Source organism: Poeciliopsis prolifica, unplaced genomic scaffold (assembly GCF_027474105.1).
Source record: "Poeciliopsis prolifica strain line A6 unplaced genomic scaffold, Auburn_PproV2 SCAFFOLD152, whole genome shotgun sequence".
NCBI lineage: Eukaryota > Metazoa > Chordata > Actinopteri > Cyprinodontiformes > Poeciliidae > Poeciliopsis > Poeciliopsis prolifica.
Window position 1 is genome coordinate 240,653 of NW_026562527.1, and position 22,752 is coordinate 263,404.

The 22,752-nt window shown below is 46.7% G+C and overlaps 3 protein-coding genes across 3 annotated transcripts; 2 read left to right on the forward strand and 1 right to left on the reverse strand.

Annotated features, from left to right (window-relative positions):
* Nucleotides 1-6,565: 6,565 nt before the first annotated feature.
* LOC129355996 (growth/differentiation factor 8-like) lies at nt 6,566-12,208 on the reverse strand. Its single transcript, XM_055025624.1, is given in 5 exon segments — nt 6,566-7,562; nt 10,496-10,869; nt 11,751-11,816; nt 11,819-11,867; nt 11,870-12,208. Coding segments are annotated over 5 exon segments (1,125 nt in total). The 5' UTR covers nt 12,125-12,208; the 3' UTR covers nt 6,566-7,181.
* An 875-nt stretch (nt 12,209-13,083) lies between these two features.
* Nucleotides 13,084-14,664, forward strand: LOC129355974 (D-dopachrome decarboxylase-like). The gene is made up of 3 exons (XM_055025603.1): nt 13,084-13,272; nt 13,941-14,116; nt 14,366-14,664. The coding sequence occupies exons 1-3, from the start codon at nt 13,165-13,167 to the stop codon at nt 14,436-14,438; spliced, it is 357 nt and encodes a 118-aa protein (XP_054881578.1). The 5' UTR covers nt 13,084-13,164; the 3' UTR covers nt 14,439-14,664.
* Nucleotides 14,665-15,491: 827 nt separating this feature from the next.
* LOC129355997 (glutathione S-transferase theta-1-like) lies at nt 15,492-19,789 on the forward strand. The gene is given in 7 exon segments (XM_055025625.1): nt 15,492-15,752; nt 16,569-16,601; nt 16,604-16,655; nt 16,723-16,873; nt 18,236-18,412; nt 19,471-19,484; nt 19,486-19,789. Coding segments are annotated over 7 exon segments (843 nt in total). The 5' UTR covers nt 15,492-15,517; the 3' UTR covers nt 19,667-19,789.
* The last annotated feature ends 2,963 nt before the right edge of the window (nt 19,790-22,752 follow it).

Genomic DNA, 22,752 nt, shown 5'->3' on the forward strand with positions numbered 1-22,752 from the left:
AAACCTGTCTCGATGACGTGTGTGAAATGAAGAAGTGAAACATTTTGCATGCTTTCCAAAACTGCTCCTTTCCTACCATCCGTCCTGTGGGAGAAATCATGAGCAAATCCCTCATTCCAACGGCAGAAACTGTATTAAAACAGGTGTTTTCAGAAGACAGCTGGCAAAACGAACCGCTGCTGACCTTTAAAACAGCCTGGTCACATGGTAAAAAGATGATCATCACCTAATCCTCCCTAATTACTCTGATACGTCCCCTGGAGGCCCCAGGCAAACAGTGTAGATTTTTGCTGCTGCACGCATTTCTGAGCAGCGAGTATCCGCCGGCGACGAGCCTCAAAGGAGCCGGAGAGAAACGGGTCAAACGAGAGGCACAGGTCCTCACCGGCGTTCAGCTTTTTCCCAGAAGCATTTGCAGAGCCTCGGTCCTGCAATGCCGAGGCCATCTGGGAGTTCTCTCAGCATAAAGCCTGACATGTGCTGCGGTTTGACCTTTCACAGCACCAACTATAATATTATCATAAGCCGAGGCGATCCGATTGCACCTCTCCCTGCGGTGGGATTCAGTATCCATATGTAGTGATGATAAGCGAAAACCTTCCTGGCTGTTTGTCTCTCATCCAAATGTGACTCTCAACACTTTGGTTCTGCACAAACACGTTTCTTCTGTTTGTGTCTCAGAAAACCAGTAGAAACCAACCTGGACAGGAAACTGGCCACCAGTAGACCCAACAAATCACTCAACCCAGGGGCGGAGCTTCAGGGGGGCCGGCGGGCCCCCGGCCCAGACCTGGATGGGGGCCGAATGGGACTTCAATAAAATAAAATAACATAAAATGCATAAAATAATGTACTGAATTTTCTGGCCAAGACGCACCGATCAGTGGAAGCTGACTGGTCCGGATCACTGCTCCATTGGTCCACAGAACAACGGTACGGTCCGGTTAGGATGGTGCCACTGGCACAACACGATCCGCTGATTGGCTGACAGAAAAAACATCACTAGTGCATCATATTTGTCGTCTTCCTATTATGACGCAAAATTAGGCCTTGGGTTTGACCCGCCTGCCCAGTTAGAGTCGAATCGTGTCCTGAACACGCTGGACTATAAAACGGCATCTTGAAAACGAGGAATTCAGCTCTGCAGGCGACACTCCTTCAGTTAAGATGGTTCCAACACCTGAACCATTGATGATCCAAACGACCCACAGGTACCAAAACGTCTCAACGATTCCCTCGAAGGTTTCCTTTGCTGCTTCAGGACGTGGATGACAGTTTGATTCAGAGGCAGAACGGTTTTATCTCCACCGTCTCTAAAGGTGAAGTGGATCAAACATCTGGTGAGCTGAAGACTCCAACATGCATCAAATCCAGATTCAGGCCACAAGCCGAAACGTGTTGGTGAGTTGTGTCGCTGGAGTTTTCAACTGATGGAACCAGAAACCATCATTTCATGGCTGAAAATTCAAACTGGTCACAGCAGGAAGCCGACCCGGAGCTGTCCGGTCGGTCCAGCTCTGAATGCTGCAACCTGGACATTCAGCAAAGCAGCAGGGGTCAGAGGTCCTGCACAGACGTTACAGACTCAGTTACTACACATGGCTAGGGTCAGGGGTCATTTTCGTTTCATGGATTGTGTTGACTCGATGTCCTTTCACAGAAAGGTGGAATGCCACCTTTTGTTTTTCAGACATCTCTGAAAACCTGAAGCAGTGCTGGAAAACATGGTCGACATGACAGACTGATGTCTTCTGGAAGCAGCACGGCCATAAATTAGCACGCTGTTAGGGATTTGCTTAACTTTGTGGTTGAAATTACAGCACAAATCTGTGAAGCACGTATTGCAGCCAGGGATAATGTAACAACTATATCTGTCAAAACTGGAGGGCCGGGCAGCTGGCACTAATCGGAGGAAGAGAGTTATGAGTGCGAGTTGGCGTGGTGTGCCGCTCGCCGCTCTGCAGCCTCCCCTCTCTGCACCGTACCCGCTCTGCAGCCTGCCCGCTCTGCACCGTACCCGCTCTGCAGCCTCCCCTCTCTGCACCGTACCCGCTCTGCACCGTACCCGCTCTGCACCGTACCCGCTCTGCACCGTACCCGCTCTGCACCGTGCCCGCTCTGCACCGTACCCGCTCTGCACCGTACCCGCTCTGCACCGTACCCGCTCTGCACCGTGCCCGCTCTGCAGCCTGCCCGCTCTCAGCCTGCCCGCTCTGCACCTGCCCGCTCTGCACCGTGCCCGCTCTGCACCGTGCCCGCTCTGCACCGTGCCGCGCTCTGCAGCCTGCCCGCTCTGCACCGTACCCACTCTGCAGCCTGCCCGAGCTGCACCGTGCCCGCTCTGCACCGTGCCAGCTCTCATTCCTGAGGTGCCATAACGAGTTCTGGGCCGATCAAGATATCTGACCTCCAGAGCCACATGGCTCTCTGAGATTTGCTTTGTTAATCTGGGAAAATGCAAAACAGGCAGGAAATGACCAAGAAAACCTTGATGATCCTAAAGAGGAAAAACACATTTCCTTTCATTAGGGCCTGTGGCCTGAATGGACCGTGTTCAGGAGCGATGGACCGGACAGTGGGCAACCAGTGGATCCTCTGGTAGACGATCGGTGGCCAGAAGGGCTGCAGCTTTGGTGGTTGCAGAACCAAAACTTCTGGTGAGAGGAATCCAGGACTTTGATTGACCTGAAGGAAGTTCTGCAAAACGAAGGACAGAGCAGTTTACAGCTGCTCTGTGAGGACCGGCTGGGAGCGTGTTGTCCTTCAGAGGACGCTCAGAGCGAGAGGACGGTCAATCCGTTGACCTGGAGGCGGTTGCTGAGGTAAAACTAGATGTTATGAGGTTGGGGAGGCTGATGTGTCTCTTCAGGTCATGTGGAGGATTGGGGCAACGAACAAGCTAAATATTTAGTTGGGTCAGAACAAGCTAAATATTTAGTTGGGTCAGTGTTCGCTAAATGTTGAAGCAAAATAATTGGGTTGTGAAACAAAGCTGGACTGTGTGACCCTGCAAAAGCAGAAAGGACTAAACGGGATCTGAGGAAGCCATCTTGTCTTCATCAGCCCTTCATACTTTCAAAGTTCATCTTTCGATAATCCAGACGTTGTTTGTTAGTGTCTGAATTTCTATTTCTGGTACCCAAAGTATCGTCTTTATATCATCACCAAATTCAAGCGAATGTTCCATGATCATCGTACATCATCACGGTACGATGATGTTAATCTATCAGGGAACTTAAGAAAACAATCCCTGCTCCATAGTTTAAATTTCTATTAACTTTACACAACAGGAATCCGGTCCAATAACGGGGTCTCCAGCTGCCTTGGAATCCTCCCTCACCCCCCAACATCCTTCTTCCCGCTCTCTCATTCAGACTTCCTCACCTGTCAGAGGTGGAATGTTGCTGGCGGAGACGATCCTCCAGGGTCCAACTCATGACAGATGTAATGGCGCTCAGTGAAAATGTTTACCAGCAGCTGCTGTCTGTCTGCTGCAGACAACAAGCTGCTGCAGCTCAGGATCAACCAGAAGCTTCACCCGGCTGGCGATTCACCGACAGCCGGGTGAAGCTGAAGATTAGGGTGATGGCAAAGAGGATTCACAACCTCGCCCTCTGACGGATCAGAAGACGTCAACATGTCCAGTTTAAAGCCCAATGTTTTCTGCTTCTTATGATAAAACATATTTGGAGTCATTTAACAACAGGATGATGATTCTGCATAATGTCCTCAGAGCAAAGTCATCAAAAGTCACAGAACGGAGGCATGAAGAGCAAAACCTGGTTATTGAGACACTTTGATCAGACATTCAACAATATTCAGAAATATTTCATTAGCACCATAAATATTTAGTTTGCAAATAAAATATTTAGCTAGCTCAGATATGCTAATTCACATGGCGATGGCCGGAAGTGGACTATCAAAATAAAAGCTGGGAAATGTCTCATCTCTTGTTTAAGCTGAACTGGTTGCAAATGAAGAAAGGAAGAAACCATGACGACATGAACAACTGGACCAGCAGAGGTTAGCAAGGCAAGCTTTTATTTTGGCGGTCTGTGAATTAGCATATTTGCTAAATGTTTAGCTTGAATCTGAACTTGGTAAAAATGTTTTCTTAAACGGGTTTAATAATCCAAAAGGTTCCAGTCTGAACAGTAAAAACTTGATTATTGTTAAACGTCATCAGATCAACTGTATGAATATTATTATTTCTGCAGACAAATTAAAACAATAAATGTTGAAAATGGAGAATCTTTGTTCCCATCAGAATTCCTCTGCATTTCAATACAGTGGAGCTCCAGACTTTGACTAGGCCATCGACTCTTTCCGGGTTCTGCTGTAGATTAGCTGCTGCTGTTTGGATCCTGGTTCTGTTGATGACCCGGTTTGGACCCACATTAGATAAAACTCAATAGTCAAGTTTCGTCCAGAGTTTATTTTACTAATTCCTAAAACATGATGAGAAAATAAACATGTTAACCTGCAGAAACATTAACCTGCTGCAGCTGAGCCCATTGTGCTGCTGTTTGGTGTTGTGTTTTTGCTGCAACAACAGCAACAACCCAGCAGCAGCTGCAGCAACAACCCAGCAGCAGCTGCAGCAACAACCCAGCAGCAGCTGCAGCAACAACCCAGCAGCAGCTGCAGCAACAACCCAGCAGCAGCTGCAGCAACAACCAGCAGCAGCTGCAGCAACAACCCAGCAGCAGCTGCAGCAACAACCCAGCAGCAGCTGCAGCAACAACCCAGCAGCAGCTGCAGCAACAACCCAGCAGCTGCAGCAGCATCATCTGTCGGGCTGCAGCCTCTGTGGCAGGTTTCTACCTGAAGTGTCTCTCCGGGTCAGAGCCCTCTCGCCCCCTGCTGGGCTGAACCAGGCTGGGGGTTCGGTCCGGTCCGGTTCAGGTCACATCCTGTCATCAGCCTGCAGCCAAGTCAGTGAAACGGGACTAACTGGTACCAACTGGACCAACTGGTACCAATGGGACCAACTGGTACCAACGGGACTAACTGGTACCAATGGGACCAACTGGACCAACTGGGACCAACTGGACCGGACTTGCCAGTTTAAGAAATTCCACTTTAGCTCCTCAAAGTGAAGTGAATCTTGTCGAAGCGTCTTCTGCTAATCAGAAGTTTTAAAGGATATTTTCTGGTTTTGCTTTTGTTTTTCCTGCCTCATTTTTACTGATCAATAAAACGGCAGGTTTATGGTTCCCGCTTTACAGTATCTTGGTGGTTTTTAGTCATTTGATTTATTTTTAAACGTAAAAATCTAAATTTATCAGCTTTAAGGAGAAATGAGGAAAAAAAGATTTCCTGTTTTTGAATGTAAAAGTGAGATGAATTATTAAAACGTAGAACTAAAGTTCTACGTTTCTACATTTACATGAAAGGGATAATATGTCAAATCAGCTGATTTATATTAAATCTGTTTGTATCTGAATTCATGCACAGCTTGTCAAAGATTGTGACGTATTCATCTGCTTATTGGGTCACACAGAACAGCTTTCCATCGCTCCAAACAAACTTCATGATATTTTATTCAGATTTTATGACAGATCAATACAAAGTGTTGCAGTTTGAGGAAAATAAGAAATGAGTTTATTGTGTAAAAATAAAACTAAAATGTGAAAAACTGTTCAGAGCTGGTGGAGTTAAAACTTAGAGGAAGTTAGTTCTGAGCCTGAATAAATGCACTCCACACTTCTCAGATTTTGATTGTTTTAAAAAAAAAGATGTATTATTGTAAAATACACAGAATCAGTTTTAACATGACTAAAGGAGATGTAAATACTTTTGCACAGTTATTTTGATTCATATCTGAACAAACATCAGTGATTTCCCTCATTAATGTTTCCAACATAGTTTTATTCAAAACACATTTAAAATCATATTTTGATTATTTTTGGATTTATTAGTATTTTACTGCAAATTTAAAGAAAATTATGAAACGATCTTGGTGCAAAAAAGTGAAAGAAACCATAGAAGAAGAACCAGAAGTCAACAAACAAGCTACAGACTTTATTTATTGAAACAAGTACATATAGAGTTTCTGTATAACATGTTTTATTTGCTACATTGTGGTTTTTATACACTCACCATCAGCGGAAACAAATGCACACAATACAAATTATCAAACATATCAAAATCAGTTTTTACAACCCTTTTTGTAGCCACCAACTGGTCCTATTGGTGTGCCATAGTGCAAACTGGGTCAGTCACATCTCGGTTCTGAGCCTTCAGTTCAGGCGACGCTACAATCAGAACCGCTCAGCTGGGTTTACCCAGAACCGGTTCTGCTCCAGTCAAACCGCCATGCTGGGGAGAGTAGCTGATATTAACTGTCAGAATGCTGTGGGTTTCATTTCCTGGATGTTTCTCTGTTAGCGGCTCGTTGGGTGAAATGTGACTCCAACGGGTCTCAAACGTCAGAGACCCTTAAAACTGGTTCACAAACGAAGCAACGAGTAGAAACGAGTGTGGTGAGTCTTAAAGCCAAAAAAACCATCAGCAATAATCTGAGAAAAACATCAGCTTCATTTTCAAACTCACATTTTCACCATGTTATTCATTCTTATGTAAATCCCAAAGTTTCTAATTAAATATTAGTCAGCAAGCTAAATAGCTAGCTTGGTAGCTAGCTGCTCAGCTAGCCAAAATGTATGCAGCTCAAATCTAACTAAATGTTAAGCTAGCTCAGAGCTAGCTATGTAGTTCGGAGCTGAATAGTTATCTGCTCACTGATGACTTAAGTTTATCTTGTGAACTAAATAGCTCCATTCAAACTAAATGCTTCGTTTGAAACTGACATTCATGAGAAGCAGGGAGTGAACAATTAAACTCCATGTTTTTCTCTATCAGGATAATTAACTCAAATTATTGCTGTTAATAATTGACTAACTTTAGTCTTCAGACAGAAAAGAGATGCAGGAACTTTGTGGGGATGAATGTCTTTGGTTTAACTTGGATCATTTCTGTCTACATTCACTTCACGGTCCGTCAGGCGTTGCTCTGTTCTCGCGCCCGTCCGGCTTTGAGTCGGACGGCCAAAGTTCACTGGAAGAAAGAAAGCTACAGTATGCTGGTGGTGAAAGCGCCGCCCTGCTGGTGGCCTCAGGTGGCTGCAGGAAGGCGTCGGATCCGTCTGGAGCCTGAAGCGTTGAGGCGGCGGCCCGGACTCAGGAGCAGCCGCAGCGGTCCACCACCATGGACGGGATCTTCCCGTAGATGATCTGCTCCTGGCGGTTGAAGTAGAGCATGTTGATGGGGGACATCTTGGTGGGGGTGCAGCAGAGGCCCGCGGACCCCCGGGGGTTGGCCTTGTTCACCAGGTGGGTGTGTGGGTACTTCTGCAGGTGCATGTACTCGCACTCCCCGGAGCAGTAGTTGGCCTTGTAGCGCTTCGGGGCGATGATCCAGTCCCAGCCGAAGTCCTCGAAGTCCACGGTGAGCGGGTAGCGGCAGCAGAGCGTCTCCGGGGAGTTCTCATCGCAGTCCAGACCCGAGTCTCTCCGGGCCCGCCGGGGCCCCTCAGACACCTTCACCTCCATGAACGGTTGCTGAAACGACAGATCGGACGGATTGGGACAGCTACAACACACAGCTTTTATTTTGATAGTCAAATCCATAATAACATTTGCATGTTGGCTACATATTAGAGCAATATTTATCTCTGAGCTCCTAAATATTTAATTTCTAAAGTAAACACTGAGCTAGCTCAGAGCTAACTAATATCTAGTCTATTTTATTGATTAGTTTGGATCTAAACTAATTACATGACCAGTTTGAACAGTGACATTTAAAAAGCAAACCTCCATGTTTTCCTCTGATGACCTGCTAACTAACCCAAATGACCCGGGGTCATTCTTGACCCGATGGAGCCGAGTCAGCGTTCAGCCTCTCATCTCCTGGCAGCGAGTCTTCAATCGTCACGGAAACATGATGAAACCGTGACTTTCAGAGAAATTAAATCATCAGACGGTTGGATAAACGCTGCAGCGCAGCGCCGGACGCAGCGCTGCAGCGCCGGACGCAGCGCTGCAGCGCCGGACGCAGCGCTGCAGCGCCGGACGCAGCGCTGCAGCGCCGGACGCAGCGCTGCAGCGCCGGACGCAGCGCTGCAGCGCCGGACGCAGCGCTGCAGCGCCGGACGCAGCGCTGCAGCGCCGGACGCAGCGCTGCAGCGCGGACGCAGCGCTGCAGCGCCGGACGCAGCGCTGCAGCGCCGGACGCAGCGCTGCAGCGCCGCGCAGCGCTGCAGCGCCGGCGCGCCAGCGCAGCGCGCGCAGCGCTGCGCGCGCAGCGCGCAGCGCGGACAGCGCTGGCGCAGCGCGCAGCGCGCGCAGCAGCGCGGACGCAGCGCTGCAGCGCGACGCGCGCAGCGCGCGGACGACGCAGCGCTGCAGCGCCGGACGCAGCGCTGCAGCGCCGGACGCAGCGCTGCAGCGGCTTGTCATCGATCGCCCCGGGCGTGTGTGTCTGTCTGTCTGTGTGTGTGTGTGTGTGTGTGTGTGTGTGTGTGTGTGTGTGTGTGTGTGTGTGTGTGTGTGTGTGTGTCTGTGTGTGTGTGTGTGTGTCTGTCTGTGTGTGTCTGTGTGTGTGTGTGTGTCTGTGTGTGTGTCTCTGTGTCTGTGTGTGTGTGTGTGTGTGTGTGTGTCTGTCTGTGTGTGTCTGTGTGTGTGTGTGTGTCTGTCTGTGTCTGTGTGTCTGTGTGTGTGTGTGTGTGTCTGTGTGTGTGTGTCTGTCTGTGTCTGTGTGTGTGTGTGTGTGTCTGTGTGTGTGTGTCTGTGTGTGTCTGTGTGTGTGTGTGTGTCTGTCTGTGTCTGTGTGTGTGTGTGTGTGTCTGTGTGTGTCTGTGTGTGTCTGTGTGTGTGTGTCTGTGTGTGTGTGTCTGTGTGTGTCTGTGTGTGTGTGTGTGTGCAGGCAATTACTCTGATTTGCAGAGTCACACAGAAAGCTGTGAGGAATGTGGAGCGGCGCGATGTGATTGGCCCGAGGAGTCCAGCCTGATTACTTCCTGTTTGAGCTCCTGCTGCGGCTGAACGGCTGCAGAACCTTCAGCACCAGAGCAGAGAGTCAGACTCCATAACTGATCAACTGCAGTACAGAGGAGCTGATCAAATGATCAATCACTCAACCTTTACAAACTGCATCATCAGACGGATCAAAATATGAAGTTAAGAAGAAGAAACTATCAAAAATAACAAAATCAGGCAAAATAAACTTTTTCAAATCTTTCAGTAAAAAACTTGAACAGGTGAGTTTTTCTCCAGTAAGAGTAAAAAGTACAACCTAGTAAAAATACTCCTAGAAGTTTCTTCCCAAAAGGTAAATGTAACAAGTTACTAACTAACTTTAATCAACAATAAAATCGTTTTGTTTCTTCAATCGAGGGGAAAATAAACGAACTTGGACATTTTGAATGAGATTTTGCTTTGTCACTTGTTGCTAAGGAGATTTCTCTGCTTCTGGGTCGGCGAGCCCGCAGCATCACTCTGCTGTCCAGGAACCGGTTCTGGTCAGGGCTCAACCTAGCAGCAGCTTCAAGATGACCTCTGACCCCAAACACCTGCAGCTCAACGCTTCACGCAAAAATCTAAAGCAGAAAAATGGGAGCGGTTGATTTTTCTACCGTCAGAGATGAGAAGAGAAAACGCAGAAATTCAGACGAAGTTATAAAATGATCAGAACCGGCGGTTCTGGGTTCTGCTGAGCCGCAGCATGATGGAAACAGAACCAACGAAACTCAGGTTTTTCCTCAGAAATTTAACTTGTGTTTTTTACAGAACGAAGTTTGCCCCTCCCCTACATTTCTGATGATTCATCACTAATGATTTTAAACCTCCATGAGATTCTCTTGATGAAATGATGACAGAACCCGACTGTCCACATGAAGAACAGATCCGCCTCCGAGGTTCTGATTGGACCAGAACAACATCAGAAGCTCTGCAGGCCTCCCTGCCTCAGTAAAGGTCAGAGGTCATAGTTCAATGGTAGTTCTGGCCTCCAAGACCAGAACTACGATCCAACTCTATCCACCAAGTTCAAGCGGCCTAGTCAAAGCCCAAATTTAATCAATTTACTCAGCAGAGTGGGTCAAAGGTCATCCACAGTGACCTTAAAGCGAGTCGACGGGGAATCATAAATGATTCCAGAAATGAACAAATGAAACGTTTCAGAATGTGAGTTTATGGAGTTTTAATGTTTTTCTCAAATCCTGGACTTTAGTTTTGTTTCTTCGCCTTGGCTGTGATTGGCTGCTCTACATGCAGTAAATACTCTGATTGGATGAAACGGATCGTTTTTGTTTCCTGCATAAATTAATTCCTGGTTTGAAAACATTTTTTCTCTTTTTCTAACAGTTTGACTTAAAGTTTCTCTGACGGGAAAAGTTTTTATAAAACAAACTGCAGGAAAATATAAATGATATTTGTGGGCGAAGCTCCGATCCGCGCCGCCGCCGCCGCGCCCCGCCGCCGCGTCGCGGACTCACCAGCCCGTCCTCCCCGGCCTGCACCGCGGTCACCGCCAGGTCGTTCCCCCGCGAGTCGAAGGCCTTGATCTCGATGCCCCAGTTGGTCTCCGGCTGCCGCAGCCAAACCGCCACCACCTGCTTCACGTCGATGCTCTGCCACGAGCTCAGCCCGGCGTTCACGTCGATCTTCAGGGAGCGGATCCGGACGTGCCTCCAGCCGCCGTCCGTGGCCGGCATGAGGCGGGAGATCTGCAGGAACACGGTGGTCGCCTCGGCCGCGGGGCGCAGGTGCACCCACAGCTGCGCGCGCACGATCCGCGTGGCCTGCAGCTTCTGCGTGAAGGAGAAGAAGCAGCAGGTCGGTTCCCCGTCCTCCTGGACCGCCGGGTCGGCTGCAGGAACACAGAGCGGGACAAGACGCACGGAGGGTAAATATTGACAGGTGGAACCAGCTGACCCTGCAGGCTGCGAACAGAACCAGAACCAGAGCCGCAGCTTTTGACCTCATGTCAGAAGGAAAGAGATGAAGGTCGTTCTGAATCCATCATCGGCACCGAACCTGAACCTCGTTTTAAAACTGAATGAATCAGTGAATCTAATTTGTGTTCAATGTAAAATAAAAGCTTTAAAATAAAAATAAACACTTTGTGTCGCAAGCTCAAAAATACTATTTGTAAACTTAGTGATTCATCAGAATCACCAAAATCCTTCCAGGGAATGAAAAATGTGTTTTCACAGAAATCAATAAAAACAAACTTTGTTTTGCAAACACTAACAGAAATAAAGTTTTTAATCCTGGGATTCATATTAATTCTCCACCTGATGTCTCACTTTGTTCTCTGTCGCCTCTTAAAGCTTCATTTAGTCTAAAACTGTCATAAACCTGAATGATCATCACATTAAACAGTTTTCTCTTCTGTTTGAGGAAAAACCTCAGTCTGGTCTCAACAGATGCAAAAAAAGCTGTTTGTTGTCTGGATGATGAGCTCCAGTGAAAATCAGCTTCATCACCATCAACACTCCAGAACTCAATGAGATGCCAAAATAAAAGCCGTTTTGTGCGTAAAATCTTGTTTTACGCACAAAAACAGTCAGAAACCGACAAATTGTTCTGCAAGAAACACACAAAACAAAAAGCCTTCGTGATTTTTCTTCATTTATCTTCTAGAATCTCCCAGCAAAAAGCTCCTCGCTGCAGTTCTGAGCGTGAAAGTTTTTTTACGCGCAGAAGACGCGTTGATGGGGCAGAAAGCGCAGCTCGAGGCGGACTTACGTTCAGTGGCCATGATCATCAGAGTCTCGGTGGTCGCGTGCTCGTCGTCCTCCTCCGGGGATCCCGGCTGTCGTCTCCCAGCACGTCGTACTGGTCCAGCAGCTGCTGCAGCGGCGGCGGCTTTTGGGCAGCAGCAGCTGCACCGCGTCCCGGCTGATGTTGGGCGCCTCCTTCATGCGCAGTTTGCTCAGAATCTGCGACTTGATGGCGTTGATCCGCATGGTCTTGATGTGCTGCCGCACCTCGCAGGTGAGGCACTGCTGCGTGTCCGTGGGGCTGGTGGCGGCGGCCGGCTGCGGGTCCGGTTCGCTCAGAACAACTGGACCCAGAACAGCCAGCAGGCTGAGGCACAGCGCGGTCCGGGTCAGGTCCATGGTCTCTACGGCTCGGTTCGGGTGAACAAGAAGGAAAAGATCCGCTGCGACGTGATGCGCCTCGGAGCTGCGTGGGAAAATGAGCCGCGCTGACGGGCATCATAGTTTATTAGCGCAGCTTTTTATACTCCAACTTTCACCTGTTACGTGGCAACAGAAGCGATGATTGGCTGGAGAGGAAACGATGCGTTCAAACCGAGAGGAAGGATTTTTATCAGGTGAATCACATTGAAAATCCAAAGCAAAACAAATTTCAAACAAACAGGATCAAACTTTAATGCTTTTTCTGCAGCTGAAGATCAACTCTGAGTTATCAACAGAAAAACAGTTTTATTTTATTTTGTTTTGTTTGTTTTCCCTAAAAATCTGCAGATAAAATTATATTGTGCTGAAAAAATATTGAAAATCTTTATTAATGTTTTGTTGAAGAGACAGCGCCACCGTGTGGCGTGTTTTATATCACATGAGACATAAATATTAAAATAATTAATGAAATAAACATCAAATTATATGAGATTCAGTAATAATTTTGGTTTTCAGACGTGAGATTTTGGCAGCGTGACTTCCATAAATGTGACTATTTATTCATTCTGTTCACTTCCGGTTGAGCTTTTATTTTTCTGTCATGGCGGAAGTGGGTTTGAACGGAAAGCGTGACTTTCAGAATAATGAGTCAATTTATTTTATTTTTTACTTCTCTTGCTTTTTTATGTTTTTTATTACTTTAAATATTTAAAAATCAAAAGTCACATCCTGAAGATTTTTTTCATTTCAGTATTGTTTGGTATGTTTTTCTGCGCGGAAATGACGTCACGTGGTGCATAAAACGCGCCTTTTTTAAGTCGCGAGTAACGAATAAATGTGGAGTTAAAACAGAAGCAGGTTTTAATAAAATATTACAGTTGTTTCGGGAAACGTTGAAAAAAAAGTATTTATCTTTATCTTTATTTTGAAAGTGACAGCCGGAAGAAGTATTCTCCTGTCTGTCACTGACCTCTGCAGGTCGTGTCCGGCCGCAGCTCCCAGTCCCGCCAGTCAAGATGCCCTTCGTGGTTCTGGACAGCAACCTGCCCGCCGACAGCTTCTCCTCGGGTTTCCTGCAGCGGTTCTGCTGCGTCACCGCGGCGGCGCTGGGGAAACCGGAAGACGTGAGTCCCTCCGACCCGGTTCCACCTCCGACCCGGTTCCACCCACTTACCCTGCAGGACCAGAACCGACCCGCTGAGAACAGTTAGACTGCGGAAGTTTTCTTTTAAAATCGGTGTAACAGATCGGGGCGTCTCCAGGTTATCTGGCGACCAGATCCAGAGGAGTTGTCAGCTGGGGCGACCCAAAGTTTTATGGGGCCTGGAGCAGAACGAGCTGCGGGCCCCGCTTCCTGTTCAGAACAGCAGCGATTCAAAACAGAATCTGGATGGAGTTTAATTGGCTGATTAATTAGTTATTATTATTGTTACAGATTTTTGTGTTTTAACACTAAATTATTCCTGGTATTTTTGTTAAATTTTTTTTCTTGTAGCATATCTGAAATATTCATAAGGGTCAGGGTTAGCTGAAGCTGAAATATGTATCCGCTGTGCTATTGGCTACATTGCTAATCCAGGAGAATCGTTCATTTCTTTTGAGTTGATTGGCTGAAACCTCAAGCAGAAATAATGACCAGGATGTTAGCTTCTGTCAGCTTCTACTGTGTGCATTCATGACCTTCATGGTACAAACAGGCAATTCGAAGCATTTTAGAGATGATCTCAGGTGAATAATGTCGAGCAACTCGTTATGAAGCAGCCGAACTGACCGGAGGCTCTTCTCCCTCCAGAGGATGAACATGGTGGTGCATCCAGGGCTGCCGATGCTGGTGAGCGGCTCCTGCGCTCCGTGTGTTGTGGTGTCGGTGTCGGCCATTTCTGTGACGGACAGCGCCGAGAAGAACAAGGAGCACAGCGCCAAGATCTTCAAGTTCCTGACCGAAGAACTGAGCCTGGCTGAAGACAGGTGAGCTCCCCTGCTGGACGTTTCCATAAACACTGCATTCAGTCAACATTAACAGAGAATTTGTCACTTTGTCCCTTTAGTTTCTGCTTCCTAATAGAAATGAAGCTGTTATGACATGATAATAGAAGTAAAAATCCAGTTAAAGATGCTAAAGCGTCGACAGAGCCGCCATCTTTGTTTCTGCTGACAGCTTCCTGTTTGGCTGACGAGGCAGGAAGTGATGCGTCTGGTTTGATGTGACATTTGCAGGATTGTGATCCAGTTCCTGGAGCTGCAGCCTCACCAGGTGGGGAAGAAAGGAACCGTGATGAGCTTCCTGTGAAGAACCAGCAGCAGACGACCTTTAACCTCTGCCCATTCCAGAATCCCAACTGGAGATTTGTACCGTTGAAATAATGTCACTGTTTAAAGTGAAGCTGTTAATTCCAGAAGTAGAAATCGAGTTGGTTCGGTTCTGCTGGAGGAACCGGCCCGGTTCCTCTGATCGGCTCTGGGATCGATTTCTCTTCCTGTAGATGAAATAAAGATCATCACTGCACATCCCATAATGCAAAACACTCACATTCTTTACTTTAGTAGAAATAATGTTTTCAAAAATACTCTAGTAAAAGTTTTTCTCACTGTGTTTAAAATGTTCCTAAATACAAAAACTACAGTCATGTTCACCTTCAAGACAAAAGAAATGTCTGAAATGCTCAAAAGTTTCTCGTCAGGCAGCGTTTCACTCTCAACATGCTCTGCTGCCGTGGAAACGATCAAAGTCCTGCTATCAGGAGAAACGCAGCGAATCTCCAGGCTGCAGACGGAGAACCTCAGTCTGGATGTTTGTGACGTTCTCAGCTCAAATCCTCCAGGATGTTTTTCCTCTCAGTTTCTCAAGTGGTTTTTTCCTTTTGATTATTGATCTCATCATGGAAATAAACATTCATATGTGACAAAGTAAGGAGGACGAAGTACAGACTGATCTGGAGAGTAAAAGTAAAATAAATACTCAAATATTCAATAACTGAAAAATGTACTTAATTGCAGCTGCAGCTGTTTTTCAGGTTCTGATTCAGACGTCATGTCCGCTGCAAAGCTCCCGGATGCAGAGCTGCATCCTGACGTCACGGATTCACGACTCATTTTATTTATCCTGATATGGAAAATGTCTCAGTTCAGAGATAAATGTTTGAAACTTCATCACAGGAAAACCTGGACGATGACTTTCACCACAACTTATTGCAATAAACAATAATATGGAGTTCCGCCTGTCCCGGTTCCGCCTGTCCCGGTTCCGCCTGTCCCGGTTCCGAAGTTTCAGAACTAAGTCTGAAATTTGAGCTGCAGTACATTTTTTGGACAGCAGGTGTCGTAGTTTCCCGGCGGCCTGGTGAATGGGTTCGGAGGTTCTGTTCTGGAATGTGGGAGTTTTGGGCCGAACTTCCGGTGTTTTCAGTGTTTTCTCGCGGTTGGGAGGATCATCTTTGGTTCTGCAGAGAGACGCGGGTTGCAGCAGCAGCAGCAGCAGCAGCAGCAGCAGAGATGGTGGTGGAACTTTATCTGGACCTTTTCTCGCAGCCATGTCGCTCCGTCTTTATTTTTGCGAAGAAAAACAACATCCCCTTCGAGTTCAAGAAGGTTTCTCTGATGGACGGTGAGTCTCCTGTTTGAGGTCAAAGGTCGCTGTTTGATCTGCATGGTTGCTGAAAATGATCCAAACAAATATTGATCCACAGTTTGATAATTGATAAGTTTCATCCTTTGCTGCCAATCATGAAGAGTTTAGTGAAATAATGCTGCTGTTGCATTTTAGGCATAAAATTTTTATTTCTTATCTGAAAATGGATTTAAATTTATTTGCAGCTTTAAATGCACTTCAAGAAAACTTAAATGAACAATCAGCCAGATGTGTCATTTTAATAATTAATCTACGGAGCCCCGCAGGGGACATGAGGTTTTTTTTCTTTTGGGTTATCTCGCAAAACAAACGCAAAAGAAAAAAAAATCCCCATGTCCCCTCGGGGGCTCCGTATTAATCATCAGAATAATAGATTATTAAAATAATGGTTGGTTGTGATTATGGCTGCAGCAACCTTTGACCTCATCTGTTGGCTTTTTTTAGTCTGGAAAGTTGGTAAGTCAAAAACTGATGTTGGAATCGGACAGAGGAGGATCTCTAGATGTTAGTGGATCTCTAGATGTTAGTGGATCTCTAGATGTTAGTGGATCTCTAGATGTTAGTGGATCTCTAGATGTTTGTGGATCTCCAGATGTTAGTGGATCTCTAGATGTTAGTGGATCTCTAGATGTTAGTGGATCTCCAGATGTTTGTGGTGTTGATAGGATCGGTCTCTTGTCTAAGTATCGGCCAATCGGTGCAGCAGTTACATTTCCTGCAGACTTCTCTTCCTTCAGGAAGTCTCGTCTTGCCTGGTTTCCTGCTGGTCTGCCATGTCTGTTTGGGTTTCAGGTGAACATTTTGGAGATGAATTTGGAAAAATCACAAGATCAGGAAGGTTCCAGCACTTCGAGACGGAGACTTCTGCCTGGCTGAGAGGTGAGTGTTTGCTGAAAGCGGCGTTTTCCGTCCGGATGCGTCCTGACGAGCCGCCGCTTTCCTCCAGCGTCGCCATCATGCTCTACCTGGCAGAGAAGTTCGGGACTCCGGACCGCTGGTACCCGGCCGACCTGCGGCTGCGCTGCCGGGTCAACGAGTTTCTGTCCTGGCAGCACATGGCCATCCGGATGCACGGCTCCAAGATGTTCTGGATGCGGGTGAGTTCCCCAAAACCCGACGCTCAGACTGGTCCACACTGGTTCCAGTTCAGAACCAGCTAGCCTGTTTTAGCATTAACCAAATGCTTCATGATGATAAAAACAGAAATAAAATTAAGTCTGATTTAAAAAATAAAATTGGGACTAAAATAAAAATCAACTGAATAAAAACCTATTTGTTGTGGCGATTGTTTGTTCAACCAAACATCCAATAAAAAAAAAAGTTCCATCAGCCACTATGAGGCTCTGGGGTCAAGGTTCTTGACGCAGGCGAAAGAAGTTCAAGGTCCAAACTTGTTGATTGTCTTGGTTGCTTTTATTTTCCTTTTATGCAAGCAATTAGATTTATCAAACTTTTCTTTGTCCTCCTGACGTCTTGCTCTGGTAAAAACCAGAGGCCCCAAACCCAAACGCCTGCTGGTCCTTTACCAGGCCCGACATTTATAGAATGTGGACTGACCCGCCTCACTTCCTGTCTGGCTTACAAATGATAAAATAGAAAAAAATAAGAAAACAAAACAAAAATAAAATCAATTATTAACCTGCAAATAAACTCTGTAAATAATGCAAAAAACAGAAGTTTAAGAATAAACTAACAAAATTCAAATGGATAAAGAATAAATAGCTCCAACAATATTGGTTTGACCTGTTGACCTTTAGCAACAAAACGTTTGCTGGTTCTGACCCGAAGCTTTAGCCTTTTGTGAGACTTGTGGTCATTTTTGACTTTTCATATTTTGTTAAATCTATTTTTTCTTCCTCGAGAAAAGAAGCTGTGTAATAATTATTGATCACAGATAAAAATATTAATCAAATCTATGAAACGTTGAAGTTTAGCAGCTTTGGGTCTAAACTAAAAATATTCACTTTGTTTTGTCTCTGTTGTTTTATGGCTGAAATAAATCAACTGAACTTTTTCCCTTTGAAGACAAACAAGGCAGAAAACTGACTGTGATATTTGATTACTGATCTGATCAGTTATTAACCAGAATCGAGTCAAACGCTTCAGACAGAACCGTTTCAGCCCAGGAAGCCTTAAAGGGCCAGGCACATAGATCCACTTTACACATTTAACATTATATGTTGCCTTCAGTTTGTTTTAAAAATGATATTTATACAAAATATGACTTCATAATTTACAGCCTTGAAATTGGGCCTCTGTCTCTTTAAGAAGCTCCGCCTCCAGGAAGTCAGCCAACATGGCTTCCCTATTGACCCTTTAATGTTTTTAGCAGCCCCTGTACTGAGCTCAGCAGATGTTTGCTAATAGCTGCTGGCTAGTCTGAAGGAGCTGCACCTCGAAGGCGGGGCTCGGCCCAATCAGCGGAGTGGTTGCCATGAAGAATTAATGTTTGTCTGCAGCTCATGATTCCTAAGATCATGGGGATCGACGTCCCGAAGGACAAGATGGACGGAGCGCTGGAGGACCTGAACGCCTCGCTGAACCTCATTGAGGACAACTTCCTCCAGGACCGGCCCTTCATCGTGGGGGACCAGATGTCTCTGGCCGACCTGGTGGCCATCGTGGAGGTCATGCAGGTGAGCTGGAAGGGTTAATTGGGCCAGAACTAGGACCGGGTTCCTGTGGAGGGAGGTCCGGCCCTGCAGGGGATTTCCTGTCGGTGTTTATCCAGGGAGGCTGAAACCTTCAGATTTCCTGAAGGCCCTTCAAACTGCTTCTCACTCACTAAATAGAAAAATTATTTTTAAAGATGTGTCATCATCTGATGAGCCAAACGGAGCAGCTAGCCGTCCGGCTAATAGCAGAGTGAAGCATGAAGACCTTCAGGATTGGTGGACAGGAAGCTGCAGGTTGTTGCTTTCCGCTGGTCCAGTCCAGGAAAACAAGTTCTGATAGCAAAGCAAATATTCAGTTATTAAATATTTAGTACATGTTAGCTAAATATTTCTCTCCAGCTTAAACATTCAGTTAGCAAACAAAAAATTATTTTCTAACAATGTTTTTGCTAACAGACCAATATTTAACTCTGCGCTAAATATTTTTGTTTGCTAACTAAATTTTTCGCTTTCAGGTAAAAATGTAGTTAACTTGTTAGTTAGAAAGCTAAAAATTGTGCTTGTTAAAAATGTTTAGCACTGAGTAAATATAAATATTAATGCACAGGCCCAGATGTAGCTTGCTAACTAAACTAGCTAGCTGTTTTTCCTTTTAGCTCAGAGCTAATTGTTTCGTTAACAGAATATATAAAATGTGATTCTTCACTGAACTCAAACCTGAATCTGAGTTTTCAGTGTTTCTGCTCATCAGACAGGAGGAAAGTTCAGTTTGAAGGACGACGTGACTCTGGTACTTTATCCAGGCTTTGCTGATGAAGAGGAAGTGATTCCTGCCACTTCCTGAGGATGAGGGTTGCTGCTAAGTCAGCAATGGTGACGCTATCAGATGAATGTTCACTTTGCACCGAATGATCAGGAGAATCTGACTGAACTGCTTCATGATTTCAAATTATTTATCTCTGAGCCAAATATTAATTTAGCAATCTAAAGATTTAACACTAACTAAGCAAACAGCTCAGAAGGAAACCTTCATGCTATGTTCAGTTCTGAAACGTTTCTCTTCTTCTCCTGTCCACCAGCCGCTGGGCGCCGGGGGACGTGTTCGAGGGCCGAGCGAAGCTGAGCGCCTGGCGAGACCGAGTGCAGGCCGCCATCGGGAAGGATCTGTTCGACGAGGCCCACCAGGTCATCCTGGGGGCTCAGGACGCCATGAAGCAGGTGGATCCCAGCAAACTGGAGCTTTTCAAGCCAAAGATCCTCCGGCTGTTCTTCTGAATCAAACCGACGTCGTGATGAAGCCTCACCCTCTGCTCAACCTTTCCTCTAATGATCCTGCTTATGTAAGGCTGGAGGCCTGGGAAACAAACGGACTGATTATGTAACCGAGGAGTGAAATATGATGCTTCTCTGAGGTTTCTGGAATGTCTGTCATTAAGCAATCAGTTCTGATTCATAATCTTTTTACTGTTTCATTTAATCTGTGGTAATCCTGAACTTCTGATAAACTTTAAGTCACAGTTTGGCTCATTTGGTGTTTGGAGTTTTGAAGATAATAAGAAATGTGAACTTTAAAACTTTTAAGATCAGGAAAAATGGCCTCTGTTGTAAAGGAATGGGGAGGTGCTGCCCCCTGGTGGTGGAAGTGACGTAGCTGCAGTTGGAAGTTTGATCATTTCTTCAACTTTAAGAACCAAAAACAACCAAATAAAATGATAAAAGAATAAAAAATCTGCCTGTTATGAAACCAGCCTTTGAATCTGTTTCACTTTTCTATATTTGTTACTTTAAAACCACAAACTTCAGTAGATTTTACAGCAGAATATAATTTATTCTCCCTCAGAAGGAAAACTGTAAAACATGTTTAATAAATTTCTATTTAGGAATCAAATATTCACCTTCAAACTACATATTTAGTGATCAAGCTAAATATTTAACCTACCATCTAAATATAAATTGTGCAATAAATCTATAATTTACTTTGTAAATATTTAGTTTGAAGCTATAGATCCTTGGGAAATATGTATGTTTAATAAGTATTTAGTCTAAAACGAAATGTTTGCTTTACTGTTTAGTTTATTTATTTAGTACTTCCCTTCATGAAATATAGTTTTACACATGAATGTTTATTTTGTTTGCTATAAAATATTCATCTCGCTAAATAAATATTTAACTTCAAACTGACATAAATTAATAACTCGGTGGAAATAAGGCGGGTTGATGTTGAGTCCATCATGTTGGGTTTTATTTCCTGCTCCGGGCTGTTTGTTCATCCAGCAGGGGGCAGCAGCGCGCCGCCGCGCCGGGCCGCGCCGCGCCGCGCTGCGCTGCGCCCCGGACTCATCCAGAGCGCCGCTGCGCCTCGGCGGAGACCCGCTCCGCTCCGGACCGGACCGGACCGCCTCTCCCTCCTCCCTGCCTGCTGCGGAGCTCCGGCGGCCGCACAGCGACCTGCCGGCGGCGGACGCTCCAGCATCCCGGGGTCGTTTAAACCGCTCAGATTATCTAAATCTGGCACGAAGCGGCGCGTCATCCAGAACCACAACCCGCAGGACAGGCAAGTTGGGTCCGGATCTGGGATTTTACTGGGTTTTACTGGGTTTACTGGGCGGCTGTTGCAGCATTTGATCCTGAACGACCTTGTGTTGTTAATGCTGTGACGGGAGGATTTTCAGGGAACGCAGAGGATCTGGTTCCTTCCTGCAGATGAAAGTATGTGGAGCTCCACTGGGTCACGTTTCCACGCAACATGTTTGAGAGTCGCGTCTGCTGTGACCTCACCTGCCTGATGCTTGATGACCTTTGGGCTCTTTAAGGGGGTCAGATGCTCAGGTCGGCGCGGAGCCCCCCACGCCCACTCAGACACTCCGCATGTAAATCATTGATGGGCTGCACTGCGTGGAGGAAGATCCTGAATGAAGCACATGCTGGGAGAACCAGGCTGCAGAGGAACAGATGGGACACAGAGGCTTACACACACACACACACACACACACACACACACACACACACGCACACACACACACACACACACACACACACACACACACACACACACACGCTGCTCGGTGTGGCGCCACACTGTCACAGGCAGAGGGATTGAGTCATAAACTGCCCAGGCAGAGGGTGAGGGGAGGCCTTGACCTCCACTCTGCCCTCCCAACCCTCCTCTGGAGCCTTCAGCTTGTTTTTGCTCCTGATCATAGATTAGCTTTGACTTGGGACTAAAACGGCAACATTGGTTCCAATTCCAGCTGCTGCTTTTGCAAAGCAACAGAACCCTCTGAACAAGCTGTTCCCCTCCTGGCCTGTGGGGGCGCTGCACCAAGAACCACTGAAGGAAACGACACAAAAACCTCTGATAACCTTCCTTCAAACAAAAATGGACGCATCAGATTTCAGCGGTTGGATGATTTCTCTTTTAGTCTGTGGCTAAAGACAACAAGCCATTTCTTCTGCTAGCGCTATGCTAGCGCGTTGGCTTTGGTTGTATTTACCCAGAATGCCCTGCGCTTTAGTCTGCTTGGCATTCACATATGCATTCAAACCGTACCAGAGTTCACTTCAAACAAACCCAGGTTGAGATTTTAGACGGATCAGTTTTTGTTCAAACCTCCTGAAACTTCAGAGCTTTTAAAATTTATTTCATCTGTTTTTATCTGAGCTCAACTGATTTCACTTCCCGTCATTTAGCCTCAGTCACTTTCTGGAACATAAACCAGTGACCTCTATCCTCTTGTCTCCCTCAGCTGCAGCGTCTCTGTGGGGCGGACCGGTCGGGCGGACCGGGTCGGGCGGACCGGGTCGGGCGGACCGGGTCGGGCGGACCGGGTCGGGCGGACCGGGTCGGGCGGACCGGGTCGGGCGGACCGGGTCGGGCGGACCGGGACGTTCTGCTCGCCCTCTTGGCTCTCTGCGATGGAATCCAGTGGATGACAGCAGCTGAAAACTCCCAGACGGAGGAAGAGGAGGTCGCCTCCAGCATGGGGCTGCGTCAAATCCAAGCGGAGCGCCGCGGCCTCCCAGCACCCCAACTCCACGGAGAGGAAGCCCACGAGCGAGAAGGCCTACCTGGTGGGCGGCTCGGCGGACGGCTCGGGGGACGGCTCGCCGCAGGTGAACGCGGCGCTGCTGGAGTACGCCCAGCGGCTGTCGGAGGACATCGTGGCGCGTGCGGTGCAGCAGTGGCTGGAGGTGGACAGCCGCTACAGCGACATCCCCTACATCGAGTGCGACGTTCCGTGATGGGAACCTTCAGTCCTTCAGGCCTGGCGGCGGACGAGTTGACGGGAATCCGGTCCGACTGGACAGGATTCATCCTGAAACCTTCCTCCAAACGGACCAACCCGCTCTCATCCCAACTC